The sequence below is a fragment of the Prenolepis imparis genome, unplaced genomic scaffold (genome assembly GCF_030444845.1).
Source record: "Prenolepis imparis isolate NDT839.2.m4 unplaced genomic scaffold, iyPreImpa1.0 SCAF_9, whole genome shotgun sequence".
Taxonomy (NCBI): domain Eukaryota; kingdom Metazoa; phylum Arthropoda; class Insecta; order Hymenoptera; family Formicidae; genus Prenolepis; species Prenolepis imparis.
Window position 1 is genome coordinate 14600328 of NW_028141167.1, and position 14061 is coordinate 14614388.

Here is a 14061-nt window from a genome sequence, read left to right on the forward strand (position 1 = left end):
GGATTGTTTTTAGTTCATTAAGCCAAGACGTCACTTCGCAACCTCATATAATGCACTCCGTTATACATATAACATGTACTTCGACTTAAACGTCATAACATTTTACTGTATGAAAAAATTGTATTCTTATTTTAAAAATTCCTCACTTATTTCTAACATACCATATATTCATAAATTAAAATTACTTTCAGTGACAAACATTGCACTGTAAATTGCAATAGTATATAATTATATGTGCATTGCTGTAATATGACCATATAACACCACAAATGAACGGTCTGCATAAAAGAACATATTACCATTTTTGTTATTAACATATAGAATATATTCTTTTATATATTCCTCTAATTTTAGAATTTGTTCTAGAAATACTTAAGAATATCTGTTAAGAGGGATTTTATAGTATACAGCCCTCTTACTTTAAGAATACAATTTTTTCGGTGTGCTTTTTTAATAGGGAAGCGGGATGAACTCCTTTTCGCGAAGAATTACCTCACGGACAAAGTATTCTGCATTAACGAAACGGTTTCGAACGACGCGCGTTAAATTATATCGGTTTTAGCATAATGGCTGCACGCGACGTACTTCGTGTATGTATATAGTATGTATCGTACAATAGCGTCGCAGGGAACTGAAGTCATAATTAAGTTTCTCTTTTTGTGAGTAGGGAGATTACTATGTTCCGGCTCTCTTCCGCGTAACACGCGTCTAAAAATGAATTATCATCTGAATTTAATGCAAAGACGCAAAGACAATGTTATTCTCACGACAAATAGTAGTGTAAAAAAATCCAGCATCAATTTCTCCATAGAGTAAGCTTTTTAACTGATAATCCAATGAACTTCTCCGATCATACGTATAATACAATTTTTAATAAGCTTCGATTATTAACACTGAAAAATAGAAGAACTTTTTTCGATTTATTGTTAGTGTTTTTATATAAACTGATTAGTGGGCGTAAATCACCTGTTCATATCTATTGGCTCGTATATAAAACTGCATATTCCAGCCTCTTAAAAATAGCTTAATTTTTTGTGAAGAATTTCACCGTACCTTTGGGAAAAAAGTCTTAAATAGGGTATGTCTATCGGCAAACAAGTTTTCCGATAGTGTAGATTTTTTTCACATGTTGATCTGCACTTTCAAACGATCCTTATCTAACTGTCTTCGTTAGATATATTTGTATTTTCATATCCTTTCTCTTTTTTTCTTTTTACTTCCTCATAGAGAAAGCTTTGTTTTCGTGAAAAAAATTTTTTTCAGATTTCTATGCCAATGTGTTCAGAATGTTTTGTTGTATTTTGTTCTATTATTTTTTATTAGCGTTTTCTTGTAATGTTCTTCTTTCTGATGTAAACACTTTGCAACCATGTATTTGTCTTGTTTGTACTAGAGAGAGTAGTCCTGTTTAAATAAATAAATAAATAAATAAATAAATAAAAAATAATAGTGTACAAAATAATAATTTAATCGAGTGGTATTATTGCCCGCTTCTGATGAAAATGACTCATCCGCAAAAGGGATCTGTTAAAAGTTCTCGCGATTCGGAATTCGGAACACTCGCCAACAATTCATCGCTCTAATGCCAACTCTATTGTAGAATATAATTTACATGTGACATATAACGTGTGTAAATGTATGACTTTGTCGCGTGAGTTTTGAGCGAGACGATATTTTTCATGGCTATAAATCATTAACGGAAATGGTGCTTTAACTGCAAATTAAAATTGCGTTCAAATATGCAAACGCAACATAACGAAAAAATCGTCATCAAACGGTACGAAAGTTTGACGTGCGACGAGTATAATTTCGCTTCGAATTTTAATATTTTTGTATTTCACAGTTTTGCTGTGTTTGAACAGTTTGAACGATTTATAAGATTCTTCGAAATGTTTATACTTTAATTGGATTGAAACTTGATGCAAAAGTTTTATTTTTATTAATATAAAAAAAACATAATAATATCGCGAAGTATCTTTCCGAATAATAATCAAGTTTAATTAATAAAATATTTTGATATTTATTTTAACATATAAGTAAAATGATTTCGATTAGTTCCGATCTCAACAACTCACAAGAGTATATAGTTTTTACTCTATAATATAAATCGCCGTTAACTTGAGTAATATCACACGAGGGGAAATGATTTCGTATCTTCGGACGCAAATTGCACGGGACGGATATCGTGACCCAAATTCCGAAGCAATCAGCGAATGACATTAAATTATATATGCGTACCATCGACCGGATGGACTGAGACCAGGACTTTGATGGTAATATGGTTGCCAATATAATGCAAGCGCAATTAATTCCATGAGTATCCCTTATTTGCATAAATGATTAAACTCATCTTAAGCTTCAAAGCGCGGATTTGAAACTTGATTTTCTTTTTAGTCCTGCGATTAAATTTGACGTCGCCTGAAAGTCATTTCACGATAACTTTCACTAAATTTCAACATTTATAATTTTATTTTATTGGCATCATAATTCACAGAGAAATCTTGATTTATTTTCCACACTTGATTTATTCCCAATTATTTTCGCCGCGCGCGATGAATGACTTACAAGGGAACCTCGAAAACCCGAAAATTATGATTTTTATGAAAGAGTCTATCTGAAAGAGAGGATCAAGTCCCAGTAGGGCCCCGATATTTTTTTGCGAGAAAAGGCTACAAAATTTTAATTTATTTTTCATACAAAATTACATATTAAAATTTATCCATCAAACGTATAAAATAAATGATCGACGCAGAGAAAATGTTTGAAACAGTTGCGGACGAAAAAAAGGCGCGACGGAACGACAAGTACGTTCCGTAATTCGCGATAAGAAACCTCATACGGTTAGTTAACGTCAACTTTATTAACGAGGCGATGTCGCGTTTGTTCGAAGCAAATATGTACGAGCGCGAGAAGGAGAAAACGAGCCAGCGCCATTTAAATCTCGCTTTGACGGCGATACACGTGTGCGCGACGGGTGTATATTTAATAGAGTCTTAATTGGAGTCGCCGGCACGAGCTTAATCCTTTAATTGGACATCGCGCGCTGCACGGGAGAGAGAAAGCACGGGACCGTTTTCCATGTGTTCCGGTTCTCCCCCCCCCTCCCCCCTCTCTCTCTCTCGTAATCAAATTTCAATTGTAATTACAAAAATATGCAATTTTATCACATATTACATAAAATTTAACAATTATATAATTACATTTATGATATTATATTTTGTATAATTATATATATGTATTATATCATGTTATTCTTAATTTGATTGACGCTTTTAATATTTAACTGTCAAAAATGAAATTATTTCGCAAAGGATAAATCACAATTTGTTAAAAAATCTCTGTGTAATTCAACGATATTTACATACTGTATACATATGTATACAGGACACGTCATCTTTTAATCAACATTTTGATGAAATTATATCAGAGTTTCGTATAAAAATCCACACATATAAACTGTCCAATATCGCGACAGCAGCCTTTCTGTCCTACGTCAACGGGCACATTATTGACATTGAAACGTGTATAAGGAAACGCATGCACACGATATAATACAAAAATTCTCGAAATGGTGACGCGTATGCATGCACCAGCTGGTCCAATTCAGCGATGCGTCGCAAAAAGGATCGCGTTTCGAAACTTTTCCGAACATTCCGCTATGAGAATTTGGCGGATCGAGCGCAAAAATGTGGAAAATTCGTGTCAAAGAGGCAGATGCGTAAAAAAACAAATAAATAAAATAAATGCGAAAAATATAAAATACGTTTACGATTTTACCTGTCATCATCCAGCGAAATGACATTTGTAGGTACTTGTATAAGACTATCTCCCTCTTCCCTCTCTCTGTCTTTCTTTCTTTATGTATGTGTAAAAATAAAATATAGACTAACGCGAGAAAAATACTTTCCGCGACTGCACACTCTCGCTCGAAAGAATTTTCGTCGGCGAACTTTCACCGAGGCGCGTGCAGCAAAATGTAATTGCGATACTCGCAACAGAGAGCGCACCCCCCGGGGCCATATTTTTTTGTTTGCTCGAGCGACAACGACGACGACGACAGCGACGACGACGACGACGTTGACGTCGCGTCGAGGGGGCGTAAGTCGAGATGTAAATGGCGTAAAAACTTTTCGACGTGCATATGTACGTAGGAGTGCGCACCGAACGGGGATATGAACAAGGGTGTGGTGACGGTGGCTGGTTGTGCTGGAATATGGCAACTGGAATTGCACAGTACTATAGAGAGAACGAGATAGAGCGAGACGAATGAGAGAGGAGGAGACGTCGAGGATTGGAGAGAGTGTGTGTACCAAAGGGTGGGCGAGACAGAGAAAGAGAGAGTGAGAGAGAGAGTGAAAAAGACGGAGGGGTGCAAGATCGAGCGAGACGAGAGAGGAAACGCGAGAGAGCGAGAACGAGATAGACGACGATCAATACGCCATCAGCTTAAATTACAATAATAACGCCGCGACCAGACGAACAAAGCGCCATTATAAAATAGCGCACGGTCGTAAAAGGCCACAGCGTCGCGCTGTCCGGAGATCAGTCCAGAGGAGGCAAACAACCCCCGATCCCCCTGCAAAAGGAGGGAGGGGGTGAAGGAAGAAATGTTTAATCGTTGCTAAGAGAGGTGAAATAAAATGCCCCCGTTATATTCGGCGGAGGTTCTATATATATCAATCTCTCCCGTCGTCCCGGCCGGGAAATTGGACGCTCGTTTCATCGTCGTCGTCGTCATCGTTACCCGTCCTTCCCCTCCCCCCTCGCGCTCGGGACATCGACAAATTCCAACCCCTTCGTGGCCGGATAGAATTGCTTCCGACGTTTTTATCGATGTGACTGAACCGAAGCTCGAGTTTATTGATTCTATTATCCGCGATAAAACTCTGCGTGCTCGCTCTGAAATTTACACGCGGATTTCGCCCGAGTATGATGACGCGAGCATGCTGTTGCCACGTGAAATGGAGATTTATAGTTCGCGTCGGAGAACGCGCGTCTTTCCCTCTTTTTTTTCTACAATTTTTCGAGAGTGGGATTTTTCGCCGGATTTTGGGATATCGACAATTGTATCGCGGCTTTATTAAACGATGCTCGCAATTGTCAAGAATGACTGATATCATGATTGAAAGGAGAGAAGTAATTGAGAATCGATATTTTTTTCCATTAGTAGTATTTCGATTTTTAAAATATTTTTTTTCTCTTCTTTTTTGTCGACGCTTTAATTATAAATTTGACACATTTTGCCGAGATAAATTTTCTAAAATTTTTTTCACTCCAAAAATAAATGCGACGCCACGATATAAATCAAATATTTGATCAAAATATTTTTAAAAATTTTCATCGTCGAAATTGGCGTTAAAATATGTCGAAATTAATAACGAACAGAAAATATCAAATATGAAGATTTCATTAAACGCGTTTCAAAAAATGTTGCATTATGAAGTTAACGCGAAATCTTTGTCTCTGCTCAGCTAACTCTCCGCGGAGATCTCTTACTTAACGACACTTCCCGGCACGAAGACACGTATATCGTATAAAATATTCCGCAGAGATCGTCTAGAGATCTCCCGAAATTAGTGAGAAGAACAGGTTTCCGAAAGTTTAGAAATCCGATGCCAAATTTTTAAGATATGAAACACGCTGCGTACATTTTCGTTGACTAATAATTTATTAATGTTTAATATGCAACAATGTATGAGCCAACGATAATTTGCATACGTTGAATTCCATTAGGCAAATACAATCATTAGTTGCGATATACATTTATAATGAACGCGCGATTAATAATCGGTCATTTCTAAAATTTTATTTTATTATATTGTGATTATAATGGCAAATACATATACATACATAACAATGCAACAAAATTTAAAAAAATATTTAATTATCTCTGTCTATATAGTATAGCATATATAACAATTTAGTAATGTTAAATATATTTAATATATGTTTGTGTTAACTTAAAAATCAAAAAAGTGCTGTTTGAATCTAATAAAATCTTCACAGTTATAAACAGATGCATGGCTAATATTAGCGTAATTTTAATGTTAAGTTACTCTATTGTATTTAAATAAAATTAATTATCTCAAATTAATTTATAAATTAATTCGCAAAATAATATAAGACATTATCAATCTTTTATTTTTCAGCGAGAGTATTGGATAATTTCACGAACATGTTTTCTTGCCATTATAATTGATAACAATAAGAAGTCTTATAACTATGCAGAAAATTAGTTTGAGGAAGTTAGTTGAAGCTCGTCGGTCATTATAATAAATTAGGATAATTAAAATAAAGTATAAACCATTCTATTAAGAAATATCTTTGTATACCAAAGGTTCAGAAGAATTATCTCATATTGCATTATAGAAATATACAAATTATATTTCCATTACAAGAATTTCTCATTTATTTTAAGAAGAATCATCTAAAGTATCTTAAGGATTAGTATTCCTAATTTAAAAAATTGTAGACAAAATGAGATTTATTTTTATTAACAATAACACGTACATTATTTTACAACGCAAGGAAAAGAAAAACCATAAAGAAAGCATAGACATAGTACATATACATATATAGACTAATTGTAAGCACGAGGCACACGAGACTGGTCTTGAACGATTAAAATAGAATAGGTTATGTTATGTTATGTTACACATGTTATATAAACACTTATTTTAAATCGCTTAAGTCTTTCTTTTCGAGTCACTTATCAACTTTATCCATTCTTCTAATAAATTGAAACATTCCAGTAACACTGCATTGCACTGTAAATTGCAACACTACCCAGTGAGCATTATTGAGAGGAAGAGCTCTTTAAGAGAACTTTTTGAAAATTCATTAATTTTTCTCAAAAATGATATCAGTAAGTTATCTTTTTGTAAGATATCTTTCAGAAGAGCTCTTTATGTTGTCTATTCATAGATGTCTGTAGAGTCTCTAGCAAGCGTGCTATTTTACGAACGCCGCACATGGGCAAGCCACATATATACGTGTGTGAACTGCGTGCTCTGAGTTGAATTTCAAGGAGATTTACGTTCTTCGATATTAACGTTTAATCTTTCTTTCTTAAATTATAAATATTATTAAATATGTATTTGAGCATAAAATAGAGATTATATATTTTCATATATATTTTTGTTATTTGTTCTATGTTGCCTCTATATCCGACCAAAGAAGTTGGGTTATGTCTGCAAAAAGCACGTTGCAATCATAAAGTTTTTTTTATTCAAAGTCTATGGGCATTTTGAAACCTGTTTTAATTTTAATAAAATGTTATAAAAGAAATGTATACTAAGATTTATATTTTTTTTAAATATAAAAATATGTAAAAATATAATACTACAAATAGCAATTCTTAACGGTAACCTTTTTTTGATATTTAAAAGAAGTCAGATTGTGGAATTCTTTTAGATGTCGTTTATGTGATGTTTTTCTTTCCTCTAAAATCGACGCATTGGAGGACTTATTGATATCATAATATTATCATTTTGATGGAGTTATCGGAAGTCCGACTCTTAAACTTGAGTACTTTATGAATTTCTTTTGATAACATATTGCTCACTGGGTATACATTTAATCATATACGTTGCTGTAACAATATATGACAATACAACGCCAAATGAAAACGGTCTACATAAAGAAGCATACAATGATTTGTTTATTAACAAGCGATTGTTATTAACGCAGAATATCTTCTTAATTTTAAAGAATATTCTCAAACATTTATAAATGCAAATAACAAATATCTGTTAAGAAAAATTTTATATTATATTGTCCTCTTACTTCGAGAATACAATTTTTCGGTATATATAATTTTAATTTAAAAAAAAGGTTTAAATTTATCGCATCACAAAGTATACAAATTTTTTTCTATATATGTATATATATACCGAATTTCTCTTCTTCCTGCTTCAGAACATCGCAATTCGTCACCGCCGCGATTCAACGAACGAATGAATCCCGGACCGATCCGCACCGGCGAAACGATCGTGTTGTTGTGCATCTCGCAGGGTAACCCCCCACCTACGTATCTCTGGTTCCGCGAATCCGTGTCAGGCACAACGATGGTTTTCAATTCGGAGAGGATACACGCGCGCGCTGGTGTACTGGTGCTACAGCCGGCCCGCGTCGAGGATGCCGGCAGATACGTCTGCCACGCGAACAATACCGCTGGTTCCGAGCGGGTCGTACTGGAAGTTACCATCGTAAGCAGCCTCTCAATCCATCTAGCACCTCAACAGGTACGTATCCAGATTTTTTTCTATCTCTCTATCTGCCAAATGTCTTTTTTTTTCTTTCAGTGCGACCCGATTCACGTGCTTCCTTTTCCTTTCGATTCCCTTTCGCTTTTCCTTTCGATCATTTGACGTAACTTTCTAAATCCAAACAGACTTAACAATCTAAAAATTTGTACATTAAAAGTTTTAAATCTAAAAATTATATTAAAAAATTAAAATCTAAATATTATTGAATTAAAAATTAATTAAATTAAAGTTTAAAAAATTGATAAAGATCTCTATTATTCTTTATAAATATTTATTAACTAAATTATAATAATAGTAGGAAATGTGTTTTATTTTCTTCCGGTCTATAATGTATTATATAAAATATATTATATGCACATGTGTGAATATATTCTCCTAAATATATGTGTGTGTGTGTGTGTGTGTGTGTGTGTGTGTGTGTGTGTGTGTGTGTGTGTGTGTGTGTGTGTGTGTGTGTGTGTGTGTGTGTGTGTGTGTGTGTGTGTGTGTGTGTGTGTGTGTGTGTGTGTGTGTGTGTGTGTGTGTGTGTGTGTGTGTGTGTGTGTGTGTGTGTGTGTGTGTGTGTGTGTGTGTGTGTGTGTGTGTGTGTGTGTGTGTGTGTGTGTGTGTGTGTGTGTGTGTGTGTGTGTGTGTGTGTGTGTGTGTGTGTGTGTGTGTGTGTGTGTGTGTGTGTGTGTGTGTGTGTGTGTGTGTGTGTGTGTGTGTGTGTGTGTGTGTGTGTGTGTGTGTGTGTGTGTGTGTGTGTGTGTGTGTGTGTCTTCAGAATGTAATAATTTTTATATTTTGAATTTTAGTTTCGAAATATATTTTTCTTTCGAGATGTTAATAATAAAACAATTTATGTTTGACTTTATGGTTTCTCGGAACATTGAAAATGTCTTTAAACTGGTGAAACGATAAAACCCCGAGTAAGCTTAAGATGAATTTTACATGCGTTAATAGGAGTCATAGCAAGGAAAAGCCTTGGATGAACTTTCATAATGGCTCAGAACGGAATGTAAAGATTGACTAATTTAAACGATGAAAATATTACTCAATTTGTTCCATAGGAACAAAAGTTGCTAAATATATTGTTGTTTCTCTTTATACATAATTGCACACAACAATAAAATATAAGGTTGTAGTTTATTTTAATAAGAATGTAAATTGATTATACATTCTTTAAATTTTTAAACTAATTATAAAGTTTATAATAATAATTATAATATATATAAAATATTATATAGAATATATTATATATTATATATACGTTATATGTATATATGGAGCATTCCATGTCAAGTGAGTCACTTTTATTGCAAAAAAACGGACTTTTTTTTATTTTTAATAACTAAATTTTATTCTTAACATCCCTACACTAAAATCTAGAAGTTACAGAATGTTATCTTTTACGGTTTAAAAATAGCACTTTATTCTATCTCGATACATGTCAGATATGTTTTTAACCCCATACGAAGGGTTTGGGATTTTGCACGCATAAATTGCATATAACTCAAAGAATTTTTGGTCGGAATTCGAGCTCAGATCTTTAAAATTCAAAATGGCAGATCAATTTTGTGCGATTTTAGTTCCACTATTTTATTCCACCATATTGTTAAGCACGCATCTGATATCGAGATAGAATAAGGTCATTTTTAAACCGTAAAAGATAATATTCTATAACTTTTAGGTTTTAATGTAGTGATGCTAAGGATAAAATTGAGCTGTTAAGGCTCCTGCATACTCACTGCAGCCATCTTGAATTGATGACGTCAGAAGCGAGAAAATATACCATGAAAATTCTTGCGACTTACGCTAAAATAAAAATGTTTTTCAATAAAATAGGGTTTGTAACCAATAGAACCGACTTGTAAAATATACTAAAAACTCTCCTTTTGTTTGGGTAAGCAATAAATAACATTGTATATGTCGAATTGAATTGAGCCTAATCAAGGACGAAAACCAGCTGTTTGACAGGTATCGAAATGAAATAAATATTTGCTTTTACATATTAAATTATAACAAAATGAGAGTCTTCGGTATATTTTAACACTATAACAATTACTTTAAAAATAGAAACACTGCACTAAAATGATAAATGACACTATAAGTCGCAAGAATAATTTATGTCATTTTCACGCTTAATAGTTTGTAGTTTTGCCAAATGTGGCGCTGTCGTACAAATTTTACGGACTTGGCAATCGAGTGCAGGAGCCTTAAAAATGAAAAAAGATCCGTTTTTTGCAATAATAAAAGTGGCCCACTTGACATGGAATGCTCCATATATATTTATTTATATAGAGAATATTGTTTATAATATTTGAATTATATTTTATATAGAAAATATTGTACATATTATACAATGTGTAACATTATAATAATTATTTTTAAATTAATAATTAATTATACTCTCATTATTTTGAAATATAAAATACTTTATTCCGTTAAAAGCTTTGCTTTTCCCAAATGATATTTCAATCCAAGTTTCGATGCTTAAAGGCGCTTTTGTTCAGTGTAATTGCCATAAAATATCGCCAGCTATTTCGATTTGAGCAAAGTTGAATCCAAGTTTATTCCGTTACTCCGGAATGAGAAGATAGTGGACTTTAGATACTCTCCGGATAATTGGGTTGAACATCAACGTTATATCACAGTTTCCCCCTCATCCATCTTATGTTTCTGTTGGTTTACATGCATTTCCTCTCTACTGGTTGTGAGTTCCGCGTGCGTGATTCTTCTTTCTTTTTCTTTCTTTCTCCTTATCTTACATTATAAGCAATTGCTTCTTTATTAGGTTAGATTATTTTTTTTACTTTTTTTTAATTTGTTTGTTTTGTTTTATTTATTTGTTTATTACATTTAAACAAAAATAATTATTTTATTAAATTATTTTTTAGGTTACGGTTAGGTTATTATTTTTATTTTTTTTATTACATATTTTTAAAAAAACCTATTTTATATCATTATAAATATTTTTATACTTCTTTCTTTCATTTACATAATCCGAAGTGAACGCAATTTTATCGATTTCTTCAAACAGTCCATCTCTCTCTTCTTCTCATTTAAGACCTTCGCGTCGAGAAAATAAACGACGATCTTTATTCGGTTGTCATCGCGCATAACGGTCTATACAATTGATTTCTCTTTGAAAACGGATTAGCCTGTAAGAACGAAATGTCTCGACGATAGGTATCAATAATCTTTTTCGTAACGTATGGCTGTTGAATGATCCTTCGTTTTTCCCTCCTTTCCTCACCCTCACATCGAAATAGCAGCTCCTCTTCAATGCGTCGTCGCAAATGACTCCGAGCGTTCCTATTGTGCGCTTTTCCCTCGGCTTTCGTTCCTGGACGACAATCGTCACTAGTTTTCCCCGGAGCGAGTCGCAATCAGAATCTACATTTTACTTATCACCCCTTCCGAGGCGAAATTTCGCGGAATTCACCTTTATCTCAAAATTTTTCGCGATAATTATGATGACGACGTTTACAAACCAAATCACTTATCTAGAAATAGTATATTTAACAAGTTCTATTGAATCGCACTGTAAGCACTTCTTATCAATTACAATGATATATGTTTTTTAATTTATTAGAATTTAAGATTGGATGAGAGAAATTAATAAGTTGAAAAAGAAAACTTGAGCGCCTTAAAAGAAATGTTTACAAGTAAATAACATATGTAACATATAACATAACATAACCTAACTTAATTCCAATCTTATTAAGACCCAAGTCTCCTGCTTCATCATATTCGATCTACAAATACTAATATGTCTATGCTTTCTTTATGTTATCCTTTTTTTGCCTGTGTTCTATAAAATAATTTATTGTTTTGTTAATGTCAAAATATATCTCATTTTATCTACATTTTTGTAAATTTGATACAACCTTTAGAATTCTTCTCTTAATGTAAGAAGATTCTTCTGGTGCCTACTTATTAAAACAAGGTATTCTAAAAATAAGTAGAAAATTTTTATAAAATGAGAATACAATTTTTTCAGTGTATCTCCTATCCTTCCAAATATTAAATCGCGATGTCTTCGTCTCGTATCATTGCTGTGAAACTGTACCGTTCGCATGATCCATAACCTATATCCGTCCCTTATGCTTCGCGACACGAGATAGCGGTTCGTTGCCTCGTGACTTTGTTAAGCTATCGAGAGACTGTAACCCTCTACCTCCTCTCTTAGCTCGATGAACACGAGTCGGGACGTGCGAGCTTCCTCCGAGGAAGCGCCTCTGAATAAATTCGAGCCGGCGGCGAGCGACTAATTCTCAGCGACGTAGATAATCGAGGATCGCGCGAGTACACCGTAAACAACAGCGCAATGTCAGGAAGCTCGGAAGCCCGACTGCTCGACCGTGATCTCGTGTAAAATGGCAAAGAGAAAGAGAGAGAGGAGGGAAGAAGAAGAGAGAGAGAAAAAGGGTGGGTTCATTCCTGTGCGCGATGAATCTCGAAGTTGTCCCGGGCACTTATTCCGTCGGGTCAAATTATCGTTTGCCCGGAGATTGTCTAACTCCGTTACCGTCGCGTCGTTTCGTAATCGTCCGCTCCCTCGTCCGAGAGTTCCTTACAACTGTCGCCAACTTGGAAACGACCGCCATTCTGTGTCTTTCGAAGGAAATACCAGATATTCGCGACTTGTAAAAATTTTTGTACGCAACATTGTATACTAATAGAAATTTAACCTCTTAAAAAGTCATTGAATTATTCTATATATGTATTTATATATATATATTTTTTTTTATTATATTTTTATTTATATATATAATTGCATATATATATTATTATTATTATTATTATAAAAATTTAATTATATCACATTTATTGTATATTTTCATTTCTTTTTATATTTACAGAAATACTAGAGATTTCACCATATGTATATCTGGTTTCATATGTAGGAAAAACTTTAATCGAGATTCGATCGAGTGTATATATGTATTTTCATCTTATCTTGATTCACAGTATGTCTAATATAAGACCATATTTGACATAATTTTTAAACTATTTATTATAAACAAATGAAAAAAGTTATATATGTACTATCAATTATTAGTATTACAACGTTTTTGCTTTAATTAATAAACCATAAACCGTCCAATCAATTATTGTTTGACATCTTCGAAGCACACTTTTCACTAATTTTACAGCATATTCTCGAGGTATAGATCGCCATATCAAACAAATTTGTTGAGATAATTGTTTCATCGTGTACACTTTTTTTCCACGCAGCTTCTTCTCTTCATTAATCCTCAGATATTTTTAATTGGATTTGAGTTTAATTAATGTGATGGCCAGTCTAATGTTTTGACGTCGTTTTTTCTTCTTCGAGAACAAAAACGACTCCGTTTTGGATCGTTGTCCTCTTGAAGAATTCAATCCTGACTTTTACTCATAATCCATCTTCAGATGGTAATATTTTCTAATAAATTTTGACTATATCTTCTTAGCACATCTAAATTCTTCGTAATTAGATATAAAGATCCTTCAAATTCTTTATTTGAGAATCAACCTCCAGCATGCAGCTTTATCGAGATATCCTCTAAAAAAGTGTGCTTGTAGAAATAGACCAAGTTCGATTAATAGTATTTTGTGTGCAAAAAGAAGTTTTATTGGAAAAAATAACATTCCCCCAATCACGATTAACATTTTTATGTACCCAGTGATTCTTTTTGCGACATGTTTTTTGAAAGAAATGGTTCCTTCATTATGCTTCGATATATTTGAGATTCATATATGAGTTCGTATATACATCTTACATGATAAAATAATACCTTTTTTCAATTTGAGTTCTTGGTGTCGCACA

At 33.5% G+C, this 14061-nt stretch overlaps 1 protein-coding gene across 5 annotated transcripts in view; it reads left to right on the plus strand.

Annotated features, from left to right (window-relative positions):
• The window catches only part of LOC145941191 (cell adhesion molecule Dscam2), a 224625-nt gene that overhangs the window by 145612 nt on the left and 64952 nt on the right, over window positions 1-14061 (plus strand). For all 5 annotated transcript variants that reach the window (XM_083047129.1, XM_083047128.1, XM_083047131.1 and 2 more), the window contains exon 6: window positions 7918-8243. In XM_083047129.1, coding sequence (XP_082903255.1) covers window positions 7918-8243 — 326 coding nt within the window. The remainder of the gene's footprint in view (window positions 1-7917; window positions 8244-14061) is intronic.